The sequence below is a fragment of the Capricornis sumatraensis genome, chromosome 10, assembly GCF_032405125.1.
Source record: "Capricornis sumatraensis isolate serow.1 chromosome 10, serow.2, whole genome shotgun sequence".
Lineage (NCBI taxonomy): Eukaryota > Metazoa > Chordata > Mammalia > Artiodactyla > Bovidae > Capricornis > Capricornis sumatraensis.
In genome coordinates, this window is record NC_091078.1 from 59620387 (window position 1) to 59645676 (window position 25290).

A 25290-nucleotide genomic window follows, 5' to 3' on the forward strand; every position below is an offset into this window, starting at 1 on the left:
TCTCCTGTTTAAATCACTATGTGTTTTTTGTCTTTTGGTGGGATCCAGAGAGATACAATCATAAGATCTTTGTGTTCATTGAGAATATTTGTTAACAGTGTACTCTTAATTGTTCTCATTTTTCCTTCTAGTGTGTCTTATGGTTAAAATATGTTGTGTATACAATTCCTACTTATTGATATTCCTCTGATATTTACTGATATTCTTTTAACCTAATGCATGGTGAAGTGTTTCCAGAAATTCAAAAAGGAGGTACAGTCTCAATTTTCAGGATAGAGAGACAGATATGTTTCTATTAATCTTATTAAAGTTTTCATATCCTCTATGAAAGTGAAAGTGAAGTTGCTCAGTTGTGTCCGACTCTTTGTGACCCCATGGACACCAGGCTCTTCCGTCTGTGGGATTTTCTAGGCAAGAGTACTGCAGTGGGTTGCCATTTCCTTTTCCAAGGATTCTTCCCGACCCAGGGATCGAACCCAGGTCTCCCACGTTGTAGACCGATGCTTTACCATCTGAGCCACCAGGGAAGTCCACCAGGGGTCAATTAACTTTTTCTGTAAAGAGTCAGACAGTACACATCACAGGCTTATGAGCTACAGAGTCCAGGTTGTAACTCCTCAACTCTACCAATGAGATGCAAAAGCAGCTGCAGACAACGCATACATGAACTGTTTGTGTGGCTGTATTCAGTAGAACTTGACTTACAGAAAGATTAGCCCACACTGCCTCATCTATCAACCCCTGATCCACATTATCATTTTTATCTGCTTGATTCATCAAGCAATGAGAGAGATGGGTTGCTGCTGCTGCTGCTAAGTCGCTTCAGTCATGTTTGACTCTGTGCGACCCCATAGATGGCAGCCCACCAGGCTCCCCTCGTCCCTGGGATTCTCCAGGCAAGAACACTGGACTGGCTTGCCATTTCTTTCTCCAATGTGTGAAAGTGAAGTTGCCCAGTCGTGTCTGACTCTTAGCGACCCCATGGACTGCAGCCTACCAGGCTCCTCCGTCCATGGGATTTTCCAGGCAAGAGTACTGGAGTGGGGTGCCATTGCCTTCTCCAAGAGATAGGTTACATCTCTCAATACTACTGTGTTTAAAAAATACTTTACCCTGTATATTCTGGTTCTTCTGCATTTATAGAGTTCTACACTCTGTATTTGACAGAAAAAGTTCATAGTTATATTTTTCTGTGCATTTTATTCTTTACCATGGTAGAGTGCTTCTCTTCACCCTGATAAACGTTCCTTTGCTTTGCGTTAAACCCTACATCTAATTTAGGAAAACATTTAGAGAGAAAATACACAATTAGACAATAAAATTAAGACTAAAGATAAGTTTAAGAATAAATCTAATTGGAATAAATTCAACTGTTAAAAGAAAGCAAATCTAAGAATGTGGCAAACGCCAAAATCCATCCATAAGAGACATATGTGAAAAAGAGAATCCTAGAAGTTTACCAGAAATAGATTCTTCTTCTGCTTTGAGCTATTTTTATTGTTTAAATCTTATATGCTATTGATGTAAGTATTATCCTACAGATCACATATTGCATCAGTTACATTTGATGAGAATGTTCTGAATCTGTTATACATCCATAAAGATAGCATGATTTGGGTTAGCCTTCCCTCTGTTCACTGGAGTCCTATTTGTATTTCCAAAATATATAAAGAGCTCACACAACTCAATAACAAAACACAACCCAAGCAAAAAATGGGCAGAAGACCTAAATATACATTTCTCCAAAGACATACAGATGGCCAATAGGCACGTGAAAAGATGCTCAACATTGCTAATTATCAGGGAGATGCAAGTCAAACAGATAATGAGATTGATTTGCTCCAAACTCCAAGTCTCCATTAGGTTCTTTTCACATACTTTGTACTCTTGTGCAGTGTCTTGGGTAATTTCACTTATTTCATTCTATTTCTATGGAGACAGCAGTCTGCCTGCGCTTCTGCATTTTAGGGGAATCCTGCATGCCAAGTAACTCTAACATATCTTTCTGAAAGATAACTGATCCCCACAGTGGATTTCTTCTTCCTTCTTGGAATTCATTTATGGATTTTTTTTTTAACCTCACACCCATGAAGAAGAATTTGAGACCCAGTCTTACTTAGATATCCACTTCAACAAATCATAAGTCACCTGGGAGTTAAAGCAGAAATTTAGTATTTCTAGGCTAAACACTGTTCTGACATTTCTTTTGGTTCTAGTTTTGAAAGGAATCAAAATAGCAGAGAAACTCAAGACATCATGAGACTAACACAATCACTTCACCCTCAGCAATGACCCAAGAGACGCACGAGCAGGTGTGTGAGCTCTTACCAGCGGGATGAGCAGGCTGACGAGGTCTGTGAGAGGCTTGCCGAGCAGCAGCAGGTCTTCCGCGGCCTGAGTGCTCCCTCCTGCGCCGGATTTCTGTGCCTGAACAGGTAGAGGAGAGGGGAAGGGGTCTTGGAGATTAGTCAGCTTGGCTACGGGAGACCAGGGCAACACCTGATGATGGCCGGGGAGGCCTCTAACCGCAGGCCCCCAGGAGAAGTTATGCGTGGTCACCACGTGGCAAGGAAAGCACACGCTGCCTCCAGCTCAGGCCACAGAGCGGGGTGTGGGTGTGATAAACCAACAGCCAGGGTGGCCACTGGCAGGATGATGTTGACCGACCCTGGAGGGCAAGCACTTTTTCTTCTGAACCATCCTGAGACACGGTGAGGTTATCCCCATTTTTCAGGGGAGATAATTGAAGTTCAGAGAGGTTGAGTAGTGTGTCCGAAGTCCCACAGATAACGGATGACTTAGCTGGAGGATGAATCTAGGCTAAATGACTCCAGATAACACAAGCTCACTTCTTCTGGGCACTTCTATGAACATTTTATGATGCAAACCAAATCCATTCTACTGTGTTTTCCATCTCTATATGCACACATCTGCTTGAATAACATCTAAAATGTTTATCGAATGAATAGGCTTTGGACTGGGGCTTCCCTGGTGACTCAGTAGGAAAGAATCCACCTGCAATGCAGGAGGCGTGGCAGGAGCCGCTGGTTTGACCCCTGGGCTGGGAAGGTCCCCAGCAGAAGGAAATGGCAACCCACTCCAACATTCTGGCCTGGGAAATCCCACGCACAGAGGAACCTGGTGGGCTACAGCCCATGGGGTCACAGAGTTGGACACGACTGAGTGACTAGGCAACATCAATAAGACTTTGGACTACTGCATGAAGAGGCTCAGATACGGGTCCACAGTGCTCAGGAAGAATGCAAGGAAAGGAGAATTGAGAAAGGAGTGGCTTTAAGGATGTCTTTCCCCAGGAGCTTTATATAAACTGTCTCATTCTAGAGGAGATTTCTATGAGAGATGAGTAATTTTAAACAGAGAAGTTACTGATCATTGTGTTTGCTATAGTACATACACATTTCACTTCTGTATACCCTCTCTGTTTTTAATTTTACTCAGAACAAAACTACTAGGTAATGACCTTTGCCAGAGCCTTTAGAGTAGGCTGTCCCACCTCAGGTCCTTACTCTGGACCCTAGGGCCCCTCTCATAAATGTCAAGGCTCCTTCTGCCTTCTGGCTTATGGATGGAATCTGGGTTGCCTGCTTTCCTTGGTTCAAAAGGACATTATGGAAAATCAGACATCTGCCTTTTAACAGCTTGCACCTCTCTACAGCCAAGGGGGATGACAGTAATCAGTAGCTCAGAGTTTCGTTTCACCTCTCCCCTTCTCTATCTCAACCCCTGGCCTCTACCAGAAAGGTGGGACTTTCTCCCAGAAACCAGATTTGTAGCACTACCCTAGGTCTGAACCTTTGTGAGGCTTGGCTGTTGATCTTGCCTTCTGAAGCATGATGTAAGGCAGAATACTGACCTTTTCACATTAGCACATTAGCCTTTAGAGAAGATGACTGTCTCTTGGGAAAGATAAGGCAGTCCTGCAGACCAGCACCTAGACAGCAAAGGGCACCGTGCCACCGCTTCCTTTCCAAACACATGTAAGCAAGGAGACACGTCCACAAACACAAGCACACACTGTGGGACTCTTCCCATGCAGATGGCCAGTGGCCCTCTAGGCCCTCCACAATCTACAGTCATTTCTTACTGTCACCAAGAAACATCCCAACCCTGCCTGCCAGTATTTGGGTACCAACTCCCTGCAGAGATGCCAAAGGCTCCAGAAAGGGATTGCTACAGCTTTACACAGAGGGAGGTGCACATCAGAGATGCACCTGAAATTCAACTCTCCTCCCAAGGTACAGGTCCACAGCAGAAGCTTTGTGTGCTAAGTGCATCACATGCGGGGAGCTGAGCAACAAACCTCGAGGCCCAGCCAGCCTCTCGCAGGGTCTCTCTAGCTCTCCAACAGCACACACTCGCTGCCAGCCTTTCGATTCCCAGATCTATGGCTTCTGTGTGCATGTTACAGAGGGATCTTTTTTCTACTATTTATTTATATATTTGGCTATGCTGGGTCTTAGTTGCGGCATGTGGGACCTACTTCTCTGACCAGGGATCGAATCCAGGCCCTCTGCATTGGGAGCACAAAGTCTTAGCCATTGGACTATCAGAGGAGCCCCCAGAAGTCTAAGTCACTCAGTCATGTCCGACTCTTTGTGATGCCACGGACTATGGAATTCTCCACAGTGCATGGAATTCTCCAGGCCAGAATACCGGAGTGGTAGCCTTTCCCTTCCCAGGTCTCCTGCACTGCAGGCGGATTCTTCACCTGCTGAGCCACAAAGCAAGCCCAAGAATACTGGAGTGGGTAGCCTCTCCCTTCTCCAGCAGACCTTCTCAACTAAGAATCAAACCAGGGTCTCCTGCATTGCAGGCGGATTTTTTACCAACTGAGCTATAAGGGACGCCCAGAGGGCTCTTTTACGAGCAAGAAGCACCCCGCCTCTGCCATGATGTCGCTGCTGTCCTCCGTGCAGTGCTCTGCTTTTGCCTGTGGTCCCCCGACCCCTGTCCCCAACTCACTGCTCCAGGACCTGCTGGGTGGCAACTGACCCCACTCCTGACCCCACTCCTGGCGGGGAGACTTATGGCCATCCTGGGTTCTTGGTCCCCCCAGCTGTCACAGCCTGAACAAGAGGATATGGCAGACTGAGCCAGGTGCTACCAGTGAAACCTACTGCATTTGGTGCAGGATTGGAGGAGGAATATGAAGGAGGGAAATTTTAACAACTCCCAGGTTTCTAGTGTGGCAGGATGAGAGTGGTGGGGCTTGCGTGCAGCAGAACGGTGTGGGAGGTGGGTCCTGAGCTCTGCTTTGGACATGCTGAATTTGAGGGGCCCATAGGGCATTCTAGTGGTCCCATTTAGGAAGCTACTGGATATATATTAAGAAGGGATCTCAGATGAGATCCCCAGGTTGTAAACATATAAAACGTGGTAATGACAACTTGTGAGCCATATGTAATATTAAATGGGAATATATCAACAGCATTACCTAAAATGAGATGAAGGGATTCAGCTAACTTCTTGGCATTAAAAAAGGCCAGGGAGGATATAAACCTATTACATCTAACATTACTACATGAGTCTAGCACACAGGGGGCAGGTAAGAACCCACCTGCCAATGCAGGAGATGTAAGAGACACGGGCTTGACCCCTGGGTCGGAAAGATCCCCAGGAAGAGACAATGGCAACCCACTCTAGTATTCTTGCCTGGAGAATTTCATGGACAGAGGAGCTTGGTGGGCTACAGTCCATGGTGTTGCAAAGGGTCAGACACAACTGAGCATCGGAGCCACAACAAGGCATTTGTAGAGAACAAGAGACAGTCAGTTCCTCAGGCAATTGCTGTCTGATGTCCTAAGCAGGTTTAATTTAAGCATAACCAGCAGGGGTGTGGCCAGAACAATTCAAGTCAGGCCTCAGTGTGCTTCCCAAACACCATCACTCACATGCTTGCCATGCACAGATGATACAACTCAGTCCCAGGCTGTAGTACCTCACAATTTCATTAAAAGAATGGCAGGCTTTACTATGGTAAACAGTATGAAGGTTCTTCAAAAAACTAAAAAGAGAGTTGCCACATGATCCAGAAATCCCACTCCTACACATATACCAGACAAAATTATAGATACACACATCCCTATGTTCACAGCAGCACTGTTTACAATAGCCAAGATGTGGAAGCAATCTAAGTGACCACCAGCAGATGAATGGTTCAAGAAGATGTGGTGCATATATACAATGGAATACTACTCAGCCATAAAAACTGCCATTTGTAGCAACCCGAATAGATCTAGAGATGATCATACTGAGTGAAGTCACAAAAAGAAAGATACATATCACGATATTGTTTATATTTGAAATATAAACTACAACACAGGTGAACCTACCTGTGAAACAGAAACAGAACCACGGACACAGAGAACAGACTGGTGGTTGCCATGGGGGAGGGTGGGAGCGGTTATGGATTAGGAGTGTGGGGTCAGCAGACGCAAACTGGTACATACAGAATGGACAAATAGCAAGGTCCTAGTGTATAGCGCAGGGAACCATGTTCAGTATCCAGTGATAAACTGTAATGTAAATATATGTACCTGAGTCACTGTTATACAGCAGAAATTAACACAGTATTGTAACTTAACTATACTTTATTTTAAAAAAAAACAACGGTAAGCTTTCCACTGCACTAAAGGCAGAATGTGGAAACTGCGACAGTAGACATGCAAACAAAGCTGAGGCGGGACTGGGGAAAGGTGACAGGACCTCACCGCTGGATGGCGGGGTGAGGTCTACAGTGAAGGACATGCACAGCAGGCGCGGGCATCTGCTGAGGAAAGGCCTGGAGTGGGTGCAGGAGCCCCACGGAAAATGCCAAGGTGACTGTTTGGTGTAGGTACAGGAAGCACAAAGGAATGGCAGACGAGGCTGGAAAATCACCCTGGGGCTGCTCATTCAAGGCCTGGAGTGTCTTGCCAAGAAAATGATCTTGTGATGAGATAAAGAGATATCATCAGTTTTCAAAGGGAGGGAGACACATGCTGAGGACCTCGGGCTACAACAGACGAATGGCACTTGCATTCAACCATGAGACAGAAGAGGTGGCAAGAATACAAAGGACTGTACAAAAAAGGTTTTAATGACCCGGATAACCATGACGGGGTGGGCACTCACCTAGAGCCAGACATTCTGGAGCGTGAAGTCAAGTGAGCCGTAGGAAGCATTACTGCGAACAAAGCTAGTGGACGTGATAGAATTCAGCTGAGCTATTTCAAATCCTAAAAGATGATGCTGTGAAAGTGCTGCACTCAATATGCCAGAAAACTTGGAAAACTCAGCAGTGGCCACCACAGGGCTGGAAAAGGTCAGTTTTCATTCCAATCCCAAAGAAAGGCAACACCAAAGACTGTTCAAACTACTGTATAACTGCACTCATTTCACATGCTAGCAAGGTAATGCTCAAAATTCTTCAAGCTAGGCTTCAACAGTATGTGAACCAAGAACTTCCAGATGTACAAGTTGGATTTAGAAAAGGCAGAGGAACCAGAGATCAAACTGCCAACATATGCTAGATCATAGAAAACTCAAAAATATACAATCCCAGAAAAATAAATGACTCAATCAAAAATGAGCCATTTAACTAAACAGACATTTCTTTTTTTTTTTTTTTTTGGGCCCAGGTCTTTTTATTTTATTTTTTCTTTTTTTTTTTTAAATTTTTTTTTTAAATTTTAAAATCTTTAATTCTTACATGTGTTCCCAAACATGAACCCCCCTCCTACCTCCCTCCCCATAACATCTCAGTCAAAGAAGAAAAAGCAAGGGAATTTATTAAAAAGACATCTATCTCTCGTTCATTGACTATACTAAAGCCTTCGACTGTGTGGATCATAACAATCTGTGGAAAATTCTTAAAGAGATGGGAATTTACCAGACCACCTTATCTATCTCCAGGACACAAGAGTATGCAGGACAAGAAGTAACAATTAGGACTGGACATGGAACAATGGACTGGTTCAAAATTGGGAAAGAAGTACATCAAGGCTATATAATACAGTCACTCTGCTTATTTAACTTTTATGCAGAATACATTATGCAAAATGTCAGGCGGGACGAATCCTAAGCTGGAATCAAGAATGCTGGGAGAAATATTAAGAACCTCAGATATGCAGATACCACTCTAATGGCAGAAAGAAAAGAGGAACTAAAGAGCCTCTTGAAGAGGGTGAAAGAGGAGAGTGAAAAGCTGGCTTAAAACTCAACACTAAAAAAGCTAAGATCATGGCATCCAGTCCCATCACTTCTTGACAAATAGATGGGGGAAAAGTGGAAGCAGTGACAAATCTTATTTCTTGAGTTCTCAAAATCATCGCGGACAGTGACTGCAGCCACAGAATTAAAAGATGCTTGGTCCTTGGAAGAAAAGCTATGACAAACCTAGACAGCATATTAAAAAGAAGAGACATCACTTTGCCAACAAAAATTCTATAGTCAAAGCAATGGGTTTTTCCAGAAGTCATGTGCAAATATGAGAGTTGAACCATAAAGAAGGCAGAGAACTGAAGAACTGAAGCTTTTGAACTGTGGTCCTGGAGAAGACTTTTGAGATGCCCTTGGACAGCAAAGATATCAAACCACTTAATCCTAAAGGAAATCAACCTTAAATAGTCATTGGAAGGACTGATGCTGAAGCTGAAGCTCCAACACTTTGGCCACCTAATGCAAAGAGCTGACTCACTGGAAAAGACCCTGATGCTGGGAAAGATTGAGGACAGGAGCAGAAGGGGGTGACAGAGGATGAGATGGTTGGATGGCATCACCGACTCAATAGACATGAGTTTGAGCAAATTCCAGGAGATAATGAAGGACAGAGAAACCTGGCATGCTGCAGTTCATGTGGTTGCAAAGAGATGGACACGACTTAGTGACTGAACAACAACCAGACAGGGGCAAGCTCATGGGGAAAACAGCAGGGAGAAAGCCGTGGAGGAGTCGAACTGGTAACTTCAAGAGATACTGAAATAGAGGGACTTCCCTAGTGATCCAGTGGTTAAGACCCCATGCTTCCAATGCAGAGGGCACGGGTTTGATTCCTGGTCAGGAAACTAAGATCCCACAAGTGGCACAGAATGAACAAAGATAAATAAAAATGACTTTCTTAAAAAGAGAGAGATACTGAAATAGGGTAAAGCCCCCATGCCAACAGCCTTCACTTGAGTGTGAGATGAAGGAGCACTCGGGGGCCACATCTCAGTCTTTGGGCAACACTGACACATCTATTAATGGAAAGCAGTTTAACCAACCTCCTCTCAAGTAATGCGTGAAGTTTCTCCCATCACTCCAGAAATGACAGACAAGGGCCAGATTGGGAAGTCAGGTGACCTGGATTCTGGTACTGAATATTTTCCTTCCTTAACCCCCAAACTTGGCGAGCTCCCTGCCCCTCTGTTTACTCCGCAGGACCCTGGACACGGTTCAAAGTGATGATTTGCTCCACTATCTGCACGCTGATGGTCTTACCAAAATGAACCTCCCTGACACTCAACAACCTTCCTCTCTTGATGCCTGTGCCAAGATTACAGGGGCCAAGCCCTGGGATAGGCTCACAAATGCAAAATAAAATCATACATTAATCCCTCATAAGCCTGCTAGGAGTTGGTTTACTCCATAAATACAAACTGAGTGCCTTCCCTAGTGTTGGGACACAGACATGAGAACATCACAGCCCCCACGAACCCTCTGTAAACAAGAAGGGCAGCTGAGTGTCTTCCTTCTTGTTGCTATTAATAACACAGCAACCAATCATGGCTTACTTTCCCTGGGCCAAGCATATGTACTTTCAGTTCAGTTTAGTCGCTCAGTCATGTCCGACTCTTTGTGACCCCATGGACTGCAGCATGCCAGGCTTCCCTGTCCATCACCAACTGCCAGAGCTTGCTCTAACTCATGTCCATCGAGTTGGTGATACCATTCAACCATCTCCTCCTCTGTTGTCCCCTTCTCCTTCTGTCTTCAGTCTTTCCCAGCATCAGGGTCTTTTCCAATGAATCAGTTCTTCACATCAGGTGGCCAAAAGTATTCGAGTTTCAGCTTCAGCATCAGTCCTTCCAATGAATATTCAGGACTGATCTCCTTTAGGATGGACTTGCAGTCCAAGGGAGTCTCAAGTGTCTTCTCCGACACCACACTTCAAAAGCATCAATCTTCGATGCTCAACTTCTTTATAGTCCAACTCTCACATCCATATATGACTACTGGAAAAACCATAGCTTAGACTAGATGGACCTTTGTCGGCAAAGTAACGTCTCTGCTTTTTAATACACTGTCTAGGTTGGTCATAGCTTTTCTTCCAAGGAGCAAGCGTCTTTTAATTTCATGGCTGCAGTCACCATCTGCAGTGAATTTGGAGCCCAAGAAAAAAAACTCTCACTATTACCACTGTTTCCCTGCCTATTTGCCATGAAGTGAGGGGACTAGATACCATGATCTTAGTTTTCTGAATGTTGAGTTTTAAGCCAACTTTTTCACTCTCCTCTTTCACTTTCATCAAGAGGCTCTTTAGTTCTTCTTCACGTTCTGCCTTAAGGGTGGTGTCATCTGCGTATCTGAGGTTATTGATATTCCTCCTGGCAATAAATACATCCTTTATATTTACATATCTTGTGTTCTCTCATTTAAGTCCCTTGCTGAGTGGCTGGCATCATGTCTGCTTTACAGATGAGGAAACTGACACTCAGACAGGTGAAATAACATGCCCAGCATCTCACAGGTGAAAGTGGTGTGGCTGGGATCTGAATCCAAGGTATTCTCACCTGCAAAGCCCATGGGAACCCCCCCACCCTGGTGAGCTGAGCACACATATTTGTCTCTGCTTCTGTATCTTTGGCATAGTAGTCCTCAAGGCAAGCTGGGGGCAGAGTCTGGGCTCCTAAGAGACATTCTGACACCTCCCTCCAAACTCCTCACCTCCCTGGCACACATGCCCATGTCATATCCTTCTCCTCCCTGAAAAGGAGACAGGTGCCTCAAAATCTAAACACTATTATCATTCTAAACACTGACAACAGTCAAGTTCTAGTTTTAAGAGGTTAGTATTAAGAGAAGAAACAGGTTTTGAATGCAGAAGAATCCCACGTGTGGAAGAGGTGACTTATGCTTCGAAAGAACCTACAGCTCAGTGTCTTCCTTCTTGCTGCTATTAATAACACAGCGACCAATCATGCCTTACTTTCCCTGGGCCAAGTATATGTACTTTCAGTTCAGTTTAGCTTAGTCATGTCCGACTCTTTGTAATGTAGGAGGATGTACCTTTCTTTGATGCCAACTCCATTTCTTTACCCAATTCTTTTCCTAATTTCAATTTCAAGGAGTCTACCGCTTTCAGACAGATACCAGGTATCAAGGAGATCAAAGTCAGTGGTCAAGGTCAAAAGCAATATGTGGCAGCCATTACAGGGAAAGATTTAGAACAATGACAGCAATAAAACATAGACTGGTGCTAAAAAAAAAAAAAAAAAACAACCAGTGAGGTATTGGTATACTAGCAAATTGAAAAAAGAAAATTAGAAAATAATATGCATTCAGGAGTTTTAGACACCCTTGAATGTCTACCTGATGACTTGAAATAAGCGATTTCTATTGTTCTAGAATATAAAAAAATTTTAAATGTCTGTTCCTTTTTATCCACAATACACAATCTCTTACAGATTGATACTATCAAAGTATCCTCTAAGAGACATCTACACCTTGAAGAATTACATAAAGCTACCACTGTGGAAACTGAAACAAGAAATGATGTTCTCTGATGAGACACTCATTAGAAAAAAGAGGGGAAACTAAGAGAAATCCATAGTTCAGGATTTCTTATTTCTTCTTGCTATTCTTTGGAACTCTGCATTCAGATGCTTATATCTTTCCTTTTCTCCTTGGCTTTTCGCCTCTCTTCTTTTCACAGCTATTTGTAAGGCCTCCCCAGACAGCCATTTTGCTTTTTTGCATTTCTTTTCCATGGGGATGGTCTTGAGCCCTGTCTCCTGCACAGTGTCACGAACCTCATTCCATAGTTCATCAGGCGCTCTATCTATCAGATCTAGGCCATTAAATCTATTTCTCACTGCCACTGTATAAGCATAAGGGATTTGATTTAGGTCATACCTGAATGGTCTAGCAGCTTTCCCTACTTTCTTCAATTTGAGTCTGAATTTGGTAATAAGGAGTTCATGATCTGAGCCACAGTCAGCTCCTGGTCTTGTTTTTGTTGACTGTATAGAGTTTCTCCACCTTTGGCTGCAAAGAATATAATCAATCTGATTTTGGTGTTGACCATCTGGTGATGTCCATGTGTAGAGTCTTCTCTTGTGTTGTTGGAAGAGGGTGTTTGCTATCACCAGTGCATTTTCTTGGCAAAACTCAATTACCTTTCCCTGCTTCATTCCACATTCCAAGGCCAAATTTGCCTGTTACTCCAGGTGTTTCTTGACTTCCTACTTTTGCATTCCAGTCCCCTATAATGAAAAGGACATCTTTTTTGGGTGTTAGTTCTAAAAGGTCCTGTAGGTCTTCATAAAACCATTCAACTTCAGTTTCTTCAGCGTTACTGGTTGGGGCATAGACTTGGATAACTGTGATATTGAATGGTTTGCCTTGGAGACAAACAGAGATCATTCTGTCGTTTTTGAGATTGCATTCAAGTACTGCAGTTCGGACTCTTTTGTTGACCATGATAGCTACTCCATTTCTTCTGAGGGATTCCTGCCCGCAGTAGTAGATATAATGGTCATCTGAGTTAAATTCACCCATTCCAGTCCATTTTAGTTTGCTGATTCCTAGAATGTCGACGTCCACCCTTGCCGTCTCTTGTTTGACCACTTCCAATTTGCCTTGATTCATGGACCTGACATTCTAGGTTCCTATGCAATATTGCTCTTTACAGCATCGGATCTTACTTCTATCACCAGTCAGATGCACAATTGGGTATTGTTTTTGCTTTGGCTCCATCCCTTCATTCTTTCTGGGGTTATTTCTCCACTGATCCCCAGTAGCATATTGGGCACCTAATGACCTGGGGAGTTCCTCTTTCAGTATCCTATCATTTTGCCTTTTCATACTGTTCATGGGGTTCTCAAGGCAAGAATACTGAAGTGGTTTGCCATTCCCTTCTCCAGTGGACCACATTCTGTTAGACCTCTGCACCATGACCTGCCCATCTTGTGTTGCCCTGCAGGCATGGCTTGGTTTCATTGGGCTCAATAAAGGACAGAAATGGTATGGACCTAACAGAAGCAGAAGATATTAAGAAGAGGTGGCAAGAATACACAGAAGAACTGTACAAAAAAGATCTTCATGACCCAGATAATCATGATGATGTGATCATTAATCTAGAGCCAGACATTTTGGAATGTGAAGTCAAGTGGGCCTTAGAAAGCATCACTACGAACAAAGCTAGTGGAGGTGATGGAATTCCAGTTGAGCTGTTTCAAATCCTGAAAGATGATGTTGTGAAAGTGCTGCACTCAATATGCCAGCAAATTTGGAAAACTCAGCAGTGGCCACAGGACTGGAAAAGGTCAGTTTGCATTCCAATCCCAAAGAAAGGCAATGCCAAAGAATGCTCAAACTACTGCACAATTGTACTCATCTCACACGCTAGTAAAGTAATGCTCAAAATTATCCAAGCCAGGGCTTCAGCAATACGTGAACCGTGGACTCCCTGATGCTCAAGCTGGTTTTCGAAAAGGCAGAGGAACCAGAGATCAAATTGCCAACATCCGCTGGATCATGGAAAAAGCAAGAGAGTTCCAGAAAAACATCTATTTCTGGTTTATTGACTATGCCAAAGCCTTTGACTGTGTGGATCACAATAAACTGTGGAAAATTCTGAAAGAGATGGGAATACCAGACCACCTGACCTGCCTCTTGAGAAATCTGTATGCAGGTCAGGAAGCAACAGTTAGAACTGGACATGAACAACAGACTGGTTCCAAATAGGAAAAGGAGTGCATCAAGGCTGTATATTGTCACCCTGCTTATTTAACTTCTATGCAGAGTACATCATGAGAAACGTTGGGCTGGAAGAAGCACAAACTGGAATCAAGATTGCTGGGAGAAATATCAATAACCTCAGCTATGCAGATGACACCACCCTTATGGCAGAAAGTGAAGAGGAGCTAAAAAGCCTCTTGATGAAAGTAAAAGAGGAGAGCAAAAAAGTTGGCTTAAAGCTCAGCATTCAGAAAACGAAGATCATGGCATCTGGTCTCATCACTTCATGGGAAATAGATGGGGAAACAGTAGAAACAGTGTCAGACTTCATTTTTTGGGGCTCCAAAATCACTGCAGATGGTGACTGCAGCCATGAAATTAAAAGACGCTTACTCCTTGGAAGAAAAGTGATGACCAACCTAGATAGTATACTCAAAAGCAGAGACATTACTTTGCCAACTAAGGTCCATCTAGTCAAGGTTTTGGTTTTTCCAGTAGTCCTGTATGGATGTGAGAGTTGGGCTATGAAGAAGGCTGAGTGCCGAAGAATTGATGCTTTTGAACTGTGGTGTTGGAGAAGACTCTTTAGAGTCCCTCGGACTGCAAGGAGATCCAACCAGTCCATTCTGAAGGAGATCAATCCTGGGATTTCTTTGGAAGGAATGATGCTAAAGCTGAAGCTCCAGTACTTTGGCCACCTCATGCGAAGAGTTGACTTATTGGAAAAGACTCTGATGCTGGGAGGGATTGGGGGCAGGAGGAGAAGGGGACGACCGAGGATGAGATGGCTGGATGGCATCATGGACTCGATGGACGTGAGTCTGAGTGAACTCCAGGAGTTGGTGATGGACAGGGAGGCCTGGCGTGCTATGATTCATGGGGTCGCAAAGAGTCAGACACGACTGAGCGACTGAACTGAACTGAACTATGACTCTCAGCAAGGTATCAGGACGGTCTGCTTCCAACCTCAGCTTCTGCCTCTATCCAGGCCGGTATGCTACCAGTGACACACAGCACTTGCGACTTAACTGGGACTCCAAATACAACAATGAATTCCTATTGGCCGTGTCCTAACATGTGACCTAAGTATCAGCTGACTCAGCTGGTTAGAGAAAACATGAGAAGAGACAGGCATGTGGTGAGAGCTAACCCTTGGCCCAGAAAGTACCTGATGAACTCATATACCCTTCCTGTCTCAGACCACAAAGCCAGATTACAGTCTGGGGCAATCTGACTTTTCCATGGCCACTAAATACACACCTCTAGTCCTCAAAAGCATCCTGCAATTTCACATTATTGCTCATAAAAGAAAGCAAGTGCAAAGTATATGCATGCACATGTGTGTCTATCTATGCACCTATATTCATATTACATGTATGTGCATGTGTGTGCACACCTGATAACTCAATCCATTACTCCTCACTAGCTAACTCGTACTGCTGGAGGTGGTGGGAGCACCATCTCCGGACAGTGAAGACTGCATAGTGCGTGGTCAACCCCACAGTGAGAATGACCTCTTGAGTTGCTGACAGTTCCCTAGTAAGTGCTCACTAAGTCTTTGGCCCCTCTGGCTTTCTTTTCATATTCAAATTAGCTGGCTGACATTGGTCACCCAAAGATGACTGTCAAATCATATGCTCTTTCTCAAACCAAAAGACACATTAGAGGACGATGAGGGAAAAGAGAATGATGAGAATGTGGGACGTGGTGCAGGGCTGTTGGAAAGGCAGGGGAAGGGGTCCTCTACCTGCAGAGCCAGCCGCACAACCCCGGAGGTGTAGGTCAGCATGCCGTGCAGAATGTCCAGCAGGGAGGACAGCAAGGCGGCTGCAGTCTCGTTGTTGCTTTTGTCGTCCACATCCAAACACAGTGTGGCAGTTTCAGTGAACAGGTTGCAGACGTGACGGACCAGTCCTGAGTGTAAAACAGGAGAAGGGCAACGCTGTCATCACAGAACATAAGAATAACGTGTCACGTGAAGCCAACAGAACAGGCACATGTATTCTACATTCTGTAAACTCTGAACAGTCCTTCAACATACCTGGGAAAGGTTTTGAAAATGCAGGTCCCCAGCCCCCACTCCCAGGGAGACTGCCTAGGAGCCTGAGGTTGAGGCCTAGGAATCTACTCGCTAAAAGGCACCCCAGGTGATTCTGATGGGAGGGTTCCCCAAATTACACTTTGAAAAACACTATCCTACGTGGGCAGGTTTCACAGGAACAGAAGAGTCGCTGACACTGGAAGAAAATGTGTTGGATGTGAACATCCTGTCCCCAGGTTCTGTTTAAAGGCACAGTTCTTCATGGGATGGCTCGGTGACCACAGGTGAATCCAAGGATCTATCAGGATTGACAAGTAACTGGGTCACCTCAAGAAGATAAAACAAAGAAGTGCTTTTTTCCACATGCATTCTAAAAACTATGAAATGTAACATAATGATTTCAAGCAATGTCAAATTGAGAAATTGCCGGGTTCTATCATTTTGTCTCTGCAAACTTCATATTTACTGTGTGGTTGGTCTTCATCAACTTTCAGTTTGATGTACTTGTTACAACAAATACATTTAAGCTGGTGTTCTGTATTGTTTTTGTTATGTAAAGTTACACTTTGAATTCCCCAAATGATTCAGATGCAAAAGTGATGAAAAGACAACATGAAATGTCATAAATCGAAACGGTGAGGGGGTCCTTCAGTCTGAAGAGATCATCATCGTCCGAATGTTCTAGAAAAAGTGAATCTTCAAATATAGCTATTCTACACAAGCAAACTGGGAAAAAAAACAGGGTAAGGAAATATGACATGTGTTGTAAGCTGGACCTGCAATCCATTTATTTATTGGACCTGCAATCCATTTGTCCCTCGTTTTCAGATGATCAACTGGACGGAAGCTCTGCCAAGCACAGCCATCCAAGCTCTGCTATCTTTCCCAAACATTGCACACTGTCATTTCCAGTAAACCAATCTGGTTTTCCTAGACAAGTGCAAAGTAATTAGACTACAAAGCAATTAATTCTGTCACTAAGAGCAGAGAGAAATCAAAATTACAGGGCATCAATCAAGGTTGCACTCCTTGTGGTGAAAACTGGCAATCACAAGTTGAAGATAAATATATTTGAAGGGAAAGGAATCTGCTAATGAATTAATAGCAAAATTTCTCTATTGAAAGACAAGGTTTGATAGTACAAGTCATCAAGGACACGTGGTAAAGAAGAGCAATTGTTAAGATATGTGCATCACACTGGCAGGCATTCTCCTGTGAGTTACAAGGCATCGCTCAAGGGCAGGCTATGAATCAGCTCTTGGGGTTTGTGAGCTGCAGGGAGAGTAGAAGGGCTTTAAAAAGAGGTTGCTGGACTGGGGTGGGGAGAAAGACTGGGGGGAAGGGATAGTTCGGGAGTTTGGGATGGACATGGACATGCTCCTGTACTTAAAATGGATGACCAAGGCGGACCTACAGTGTAGCACGGGGAGCTCTGCTCAGCGTTAGGTGGCAGCCTGGATGGGGGCGGGGTTTCAGGGGAGAATGGATCCATGTATAAGTATGGCTGAGTCCCTTCACTGTTCACCAGAAACCATCACACCACTGTTTGTTAATCGGGAGTACTCAGAGAGTAGTATTCGGTAAACACAGGCTGCAGGAGAAGATGTCTTCCTTTGTGGAGTTCACCATCACTTTGTGACACAGCGTGCTGATGATCAGGGGAGCAGGGGGCCCAGTGATGGGAGCAGGGGGCCCAGCGATGTGAACAGCAGAGAAGGACACAGCCCGTCAGAAGGAGGCACTGACCGCTGGATGCCCATCAGCGTGCTGCTTCGCTCAGACTAAACAGATGATGAACAACTGTGCTCTTCCTCATTCTCAGTCCGTCTTCAAGGAAGGAGTGCAAACCATGAATGCAATCAAATCCCTCCTGGGCTGGACGCTCCAGCTTGTTGTGTGAAGGAAAAAGGACAACAGACGCCAAGCTCTGACTACAGACACAGAAGTCACCTCCTGTCGTGGAAGGTGCTCGTATGACATTAGAAATGAAGTATGACCTAAATCTTTCTTCACAACCGTGATAATGACAGCAAAGCCCGTTGATATGATGTAAGAGGCCTATCTCAGTCAGTGCTCTTCACAGAACTTTCACTGAAGATGAAAACACACATTTTTCTTGTTTAAAATATTATGAAAACAAAGAAAGCCATGAGAAATTTTAGAAAAATGAATCCTTATCACCTTCTTCAATAATTATCAACAGTGTGCCATTGTCTTAAGTCTCCTTCAACCTCTAACAGTGCTTTCCCTACCTTTTCCATGCCATTTATTTGTTGGAGAGATGAGGATATTTTTCCTATAGAGGTTCTTGTAGTGCTGCTCCTGTAACCGTGCATTTCCTATAAACTGGTAATTAGACCCAGAGACTAGACTTACTTCCGTTTTGATTATTTTGGCAATAATACTTAGAACTGGGCATTCTGTATTCCATGTAGCATTCTATCTGGAGGGATACACTGTCTGTTCCACCTTCAGTTCAATTCAGTCGCTCAGTCGTGTCCGGCTCATTACGACCCCATGAATCGCAGCACGCCAGGCCTCCCTGTCCATCATCAACTCCTGGAGTTCACTCAGACTCACGTCCATCGAGTCAGTGATGTCATCCAGCCATCTCATCCTCGGTTTCCCCTTCTCCTCCTGCCCCCAATACCTCCCAGCATTACAGTCTTTTCCAATGAATCAACTCTTCGCATGACGTGGCCAAAGTACTGGAGTTTCAGCTTCAGCATCAAAAGATTTCCCTCCAAAAGATTTCTTTCTTCCCTCCAAAGAAATCCCAGGGCTGATCTCCTTCAGAATGGGCTGTTTGGATCTCCTTGCAGTCCAAGGGACTCTCAAGAGTCTTCTCCAACACCACAGTTCAAAAGCATCAATTCTTCGGAGCTCAGCTTTCTTCACAGTCCAACTCTCACATCCATACATGCATGACCACTGGAAAAACCACAGCCTTGACTAGATGAACCTTTGCTGGCAAAGTAATGTCTCTGCTTTTTAATATACTATCTAGGTTGGTCATAACTTTTCTTCAAAGGAGTAAGCGTCTTTTAATTTCATGGCTGCAGTCACCATCTGCAGTGATTTTGGAGCCCCCCAAAATTAAGTCTGACACTGTTTCCACTGTTTCCCCATCTATTTCCTGTAAAGTGATGGGACCAGATGCCATGATCTTCGTTTTCTGAATGTTGAGCTTTAAACCAACTTTTTCACTCTCCTCTTTCACTTTCATCAAGAGGCTTTTTAGTTCCTCCTCACTTTCTGCCATAAGGGTGGTGTCATCTGCATAGCTGAGGTTATTGATATTTCTCCTGGCAATCTTGATTCCAGCTTGTGCTTCTTCCAGCCCAGCATTTCTCATGATGTACTCTGCATAGAAGTTAAATAAGCAGGGTGACAATATACAGCCTTGATGTACTCCTTTTCCTATTTGGAACCAGTCTGTTGTTCATGTCCAGTTCGAACTGTTGCTTCCTGACCTGCATATAGGTTTTTCAAGAGGCAGGTCAGGTGGTCTGGTATTCCCATCTCTTTCAGAACTTTCGACAGTTTACTGTGATCCGCATAGTCAAAGGCTTTGGCACAGTCAATAAAGCAGAAGTAGATGTTTTTCTGGAACTCTCTTGCTTTTTCGATGATCCAGCAGATGTTGGCAATTTGATCTCTGGTTCCTCTGCCTTTTCTAAATCCAGCTTGAACATCAGGGAGCTCACGGTTCACGTATTGCTGAAGCCTGGCTTGGAGAATTTTGAGCATTACTTTACTAGCGTGTGAGATGAGTGCAATTGTGCGGTAGTTTGAGCATTCTTTGGCATTGCCTTTCTTTGGGATTGGAATGAAAACTGACCTTTTCCAGTCCTGTGGCCACTGCTGAGTTTTCCAAATTTGCTGGCATATTGAGTGCAGCACTTTTACGGCATCATCTTTCAGGATTTGAAAGAGCTCAACTGGAATTCCACCCTTAATGATGTTAAAATTGACCTATGGGTTCAGGGATTGTTAGCCCAACCTATTCAGTATAAACTTCCCCATCAAATATTATCTACTAATGTCCAATGTCCAGTCCCATTATTTCATTAGACATGGCAATACAGAATTTTCAAATTCTATCAGTCCTTCTGTATTTTTTGAGCTGGTTTTCTTCTGTAAAGAACTTTGTCAATGTGGTTTGTAAGGGAAGGGCAAGTAGATGCGTGATAAATGTTTCTTTGTTATCATCTGCCTGTTTCCAGAAGTGATTTTATAGTGTTTGGAGGTCCCAAACGTGAGCAAAGTGGCTAGCAATTACTGAAGTTACTAATCAGTTCACTACGGAGAAGGCAATGGCACCCCACTCCAGTACTCTTGCCTGGAAAATCCCATGGACAGAGGAGCCTGGTAGGCTGCAGTCCATGGGGTCACTAAGAGTCGGACACAACTGAGCAACTTCACTTTCACTTTTCCCTTTCATGCTTTGGAGAAGGAAATGGCAACCCACTTCAGTGTTCTTGCCTGGAGAATCCCAGGGACGGCAGAGCCTGGTGGGCTGCCATCTATGGGGTCGCACAGAGTTGGACACGACTGAAGCGACTTAGCAGCAGTAGCAGCAGCATGGAGCATATTTGTGAATGTAATAGATTTTTAAATAACATATCTTATGAATATTAATTGATTTCAATCATTATTCTTTTATGGTAAACTTGTTCCATTTTTGGTCACTGAGAGCCCTTTAAAGTGTCCTACCTTCTGCTAAGATACTATGTCCCAAGTTCACCTTATGAATTACTGCCTAAGACTGGGCATTAGCTACTTCTCCAGGGAATCCTGGTTTCTTTTAATGAGAAGGGTATTCAGAGACCATGGTCTGAGCATGAGAAACACACATTGCTACTGGGCTACTGATTAAATGGACAGAGATAAGTATATACCTTTTAGACAGAGAAAAAATTAATGAGTTCATGCAGATATTTCCACTTTCAGATTCCAGAAATGGACCCTCATCTATGAGGTTAAATGATTTTCAACAAGGGAATTCTTTAGAAAAATGAAATTATTTTCAATGAAAGAGAACAGAAAAACTGATTATCTGTTTGAGAGAAAAAAAGGTGCTTGACCACTATCTCACATAATATTCAAAAATTAATCTCAGGCAAACCTCAAATCTAAACATAAAAGCTAAAATTATAAAAGTTTCAGAAGAAAATGTAAGAGAAGATCTTCATAACTAAGAGGTAGGCAAGAGTTTTTAGGATTCAAAAAGTCCTTTCATCATTTGAAAGTGGATAAATTACACTACATCAAAAATTAAAACTTGTGCAAGTTAAGAGACACTATTAAGAAACGCGTGCTACGTCGCTTCAGTTGTGTCCAACTCTGCAATGCTATGGACCTTAGCCCACCAGGCTCCTCTGTCCATGAGATCCTCTACACAAGACTACTGGAGTGGGTTGCCATGCCCTCCTCCAGGGGATCTTCCCAACTCAGGGATGAAACCTGCCTTTTCTGTCTTCTGAATTGGGAGGGGGGGTTCTTTACCACTAGAGTTAAGAAAAAGGCCAAAGACTAGAAGAAAAATGTATAAATTACACATCTAAGAACTTGTATTCAGAACATAAAGCAATTCCTAAACTCAACAATAACAAACTGAAATATCCAATTTTTAAAATGGGTAATAGCCTTGAACACTTAGTTTACAAAAGATAACATCAAAAAGCCATGAAAAGTGTTCAACACCGTTAGCCATCTGGAGAATGAAAATGAAAGTCACAGTGAGATACCACCACACAAACAGAAATAATCAGAATAAAAAAACCCAACAACACCAACTGGTGGTGGGGACGCAGAATGACCAGAACTCACAGGCATGGCTAATGGGAAACAGTTGACAGTTTATTTAAAAAAACAATTTTTTTTTACCATATTATCTAGCAATTCTACTCTTAGGGGTTTATCCAAGTAAAATGAAAACATATATTCACAAAAAAGACTCATTAGACCTATAGTCAAAATAGCCCCACACTGGAAATAGCCCAGCTGTCCACCAACAAGAGAACAGATAAACAAACAGAGATCCATTCATACAACGGAGTACTCCTCAGCAATACAAAGGAATGAGCCACTGAATCCCACAACATGGCTGAATCTCAAAAAACAAATGGGGCCAAGAGACAGACACCAGAAAAAATGAGGTGCATAAATTCAGTTGTAAGAATACGTTTCAAGAAAAACTCATCTATATTGATTGAAAAGAGAATAGTAGTTGCTTCTGAGGGAAGGGGCAGGACAGAACTTTCTAAGGTAACAGAAATGTTCTCTACTTTAATGAGGTGTTGGTTACAGAAATGTATGCATTTCTCAGAAATGCATATATATGATATATATAATATATAAGGTATAAATATACGATGTTTGTTTCACTGTATATAAATCATATAGTATAATGAAGTCGCTTAGTCGTGTCCGACTCTTTGTGACCCCGTGGACTGTAGCCTACCAGGCTCCTCTGTCCATGGGATTTTCCAGGCAATAGTCCTGGAGTGGATTGCCATTTCCTTCTCCAGGGGATCTTCCCAACCCAGGGATCGAACCCGGGTCTCCTGCAATGTAGACAGACGCGTTACCGTCTGCGCCACCAGGGAAGTCCCTGAACGTTTTTAAAATCTATTTTGAATTGGAGGATAATTGCCTGTACTGGTTTCTGCTGCACAACAATGTGAGTCAGCTTTAAGTATACAAGCATCCCTTCTGTCTCAAGCCTCCCTCTCCCCACCCACATCCCACCCCTCTGGGCCATCACAGAGCACTGGCCTCAGCGCCCCCTAGCTGTCTCCTCTACACATGGCGGTGTGTGTATACATCAAACTACTCTCTTAGTTCAGCCTCTTCTCTTTCCCCTGCTATGTCCACAGTCCATTCTCTGCATCTGTGTTTCTATTTCTACCCCACAAAAGGCTCATCAGTACCACTCTTCTAGATCCATATACGTGCATGGGCTTCCCTCCCTGGCGGCTCAGATAGTAAAGAATCCATCTGCAATGCAGGAGACCTGGGTTCGATCCCTGGATTGGGAAGATCCCCTGGAGAAGGGCCTGGCACCCCACTCCAGTACTCTTGTCTGGAGAATCCCCATGGACAGGGGAGCTGGACAGGCTACACACCACTAGGTTGCAAAGAGTCAGACAGGACTGAGCGGCAAAGCACAGGTATATGTGCATTGATACACAATATCTGTTTTTCTCTTTTTGACTTGCTTCACTCTGTGTAACAGACTCTAAGTTAAAACAGCTAAAAATAAAATTGATTGGGATAGACTGGGCAGGGTGGAGGAAGTCAAGGGAAGCAGGGGGTGTGGCCTCCACCGGGATGAGAGCAGTGTTTAACTGAGCACCCGCTTTCTGCCTGGCAATGAACCTTTACTTGGATTTCTACATGTCATATTTCATCTGAATTCTCTAACAGCTCCAGGGGAGCTTATTATCCAGATGCTGTTGTCTCCACTTTGTATAAGGGAAAACAAAACCTCACAGCATTTAAGTAACTAGTTCAAGGTCACCAAGTAAACAGAAATCACCAAGTGATCTGGACCTGCATATATGACAACTCTTGAGGTCCACGGACTTTTATAAATACCATGGAGCCTCTGGGAGCAGCCAGTGGGGAACTGAGACCAGAAAGTCAAAAAGGAGGCCTTTGCAATTTGGCCATGACCGAGTGCGGGTGTGGTGGGAAACAAGGAGGAGGAGGAAACGTGACTTAACAAGTGTGATTTGTGACTTTGTGGCAACAGTGAGGTGCAGCCAAAAAGCCCTGGAAAGTGAAAAACCAGACTCTCACCGGAAAAAGCGAGCAAGTGAGTTTTCTAGGAACAATAAGTTAGTTTTCAAGATATACTGAGTTTCGTCCAGACGCCAGAGTCCAAAGGTAGTTGGAAATGAAAGCATAGAAACCGGGTAGCAGTCAGAATGGATAAAGAGAGGTGGAAGATGACTGGGGAGGGTGGGAAAGTTCCTAAGGGCGAGTAGACCCTAGACAGGAAAGGGATTTATAGGAGAAATGGAGGCAAAGGTGCCAACATAACAGAAGAAGAACCACGATAACATAATGTCACAGGTATCAATGAATGAGTAGAATCAGAAAAATGGTGTCAAGGGTGTAGAGATGACACAGGTTGAAGCCTGAGAAAAGTTCACCGACTGGCTCGCTTCCAGGTCCCCGATGACTCACTGGTAAAGTCCGTAGGGTCCTATGCCCTGAAGTCAGTGTGCAAGTTGCCAAAGCTTCCGTGTTACATGTCCCACAAACCACATAGGTTTTGACATTTTGCTTCCATGCTATCCAGAATTTCCCCATAGAGCGAGTTAGGAAACAGAGCTTCTTGGAAGGAAGGGGAGTGTAGACTTGCATTTGCATAAAGCTGACCACACCAGTTGCCCAACCACTGTGGGGGCCGAGGAGGGAGCCCCTGAGTCCCCTCGCCTGAGCCACAGGACCCAAGGATAAGACTGTTAGTACAGGCAGAGCGCTGTGAACGACCTCACACAGGACACATTGTCCTAAAGTGAAGGAATACGTCCAAGGAGGTGGTGAAGGGAAGGAAAGGAAGGTGACATTCCCTGTGTCTACACTTTCCTTCTCCCCAGTCAAGAGAAAGACCCCCTACCTCCAAAGAGATGGAAGGAAGTCCCAGGACACTGCCAGAGTTGTGATCTCCCCAGTGAGGTGGGAACCACCATCAGCAGGCACATGGGTTTGACTCTCGTCTACCTCCCTCTGCCCCAAGAAGGCCAAGGACAATACAGCGTAGGCAGAGGCCTGAGCCCCTGGGAGTGGCCTAGCCATGCCTTTTGTTGTTGTCTTGGGAGGAGGTTTCCTCTCCTTTTCACTCAGGCCCCAGACAGAGTCACACTTATGACAAACCTAGACAGCATACTAAAAAGGAAAGACATCACTTCTCTGACAAAGGTCCATATAGTCAAAGCTATAATTTTTCCAGTAGTCATATAAGGATGTGAGAGTTGGACCATAAAGAAGGCTGAGTGCCAATGAATTGATGCTTTCCAATTGTGGTGCTGGAGAAGACTCTTGAGAGTCCCTTGGACTGCAAGATCAAACCAGTCAATCCTAAAAGAAATCAACCCTGAAAATTCATTGGAAGGACTGATGCTGAAGCTTCAGCACTCTGGCCCACTGGTGCAAAGAACTGACCCATTGGAAAAGACCCTGATGCTGGAAAAGACCCTGATGCTGGGAAAGACAGGGCAAGAGGAGAAAGGGGCAGCAGAAGATGAGATGGTTGGATGGCATCACTGACTGAATGGACATGAGTCTGAGCAAAC

At 44.1% G+C, this 25290-nt stretch overlaps 1 protein-coding gene across 1 annotated transcript in view; it reads right to left on the reverse strand.

Annotated features, from left to right (window-relative positions):
* Window positions 1–25290, reverse strand: part of ULK4 (unc-51 like kinase 4) — a 489483-nt gene that overhangs the window by 149663 nt on the left and 314530 nt on the right. Inside the window, exons 32-33 of the mRNA XM_068982354.1 lie at window positions 15689–15855; window positions 2329–2427 (exon numbers count right to left, since the gene is read on the reverse strand). Coding sequence (XP_068838455.1) covers window positions 2329–2427; window positions 15689–15855 — 266 coding nt within the window. The remainder of the gene's footprint in view (window positions 1–2328; window positions 2428–15688; window positions 15856–25290) is intronic.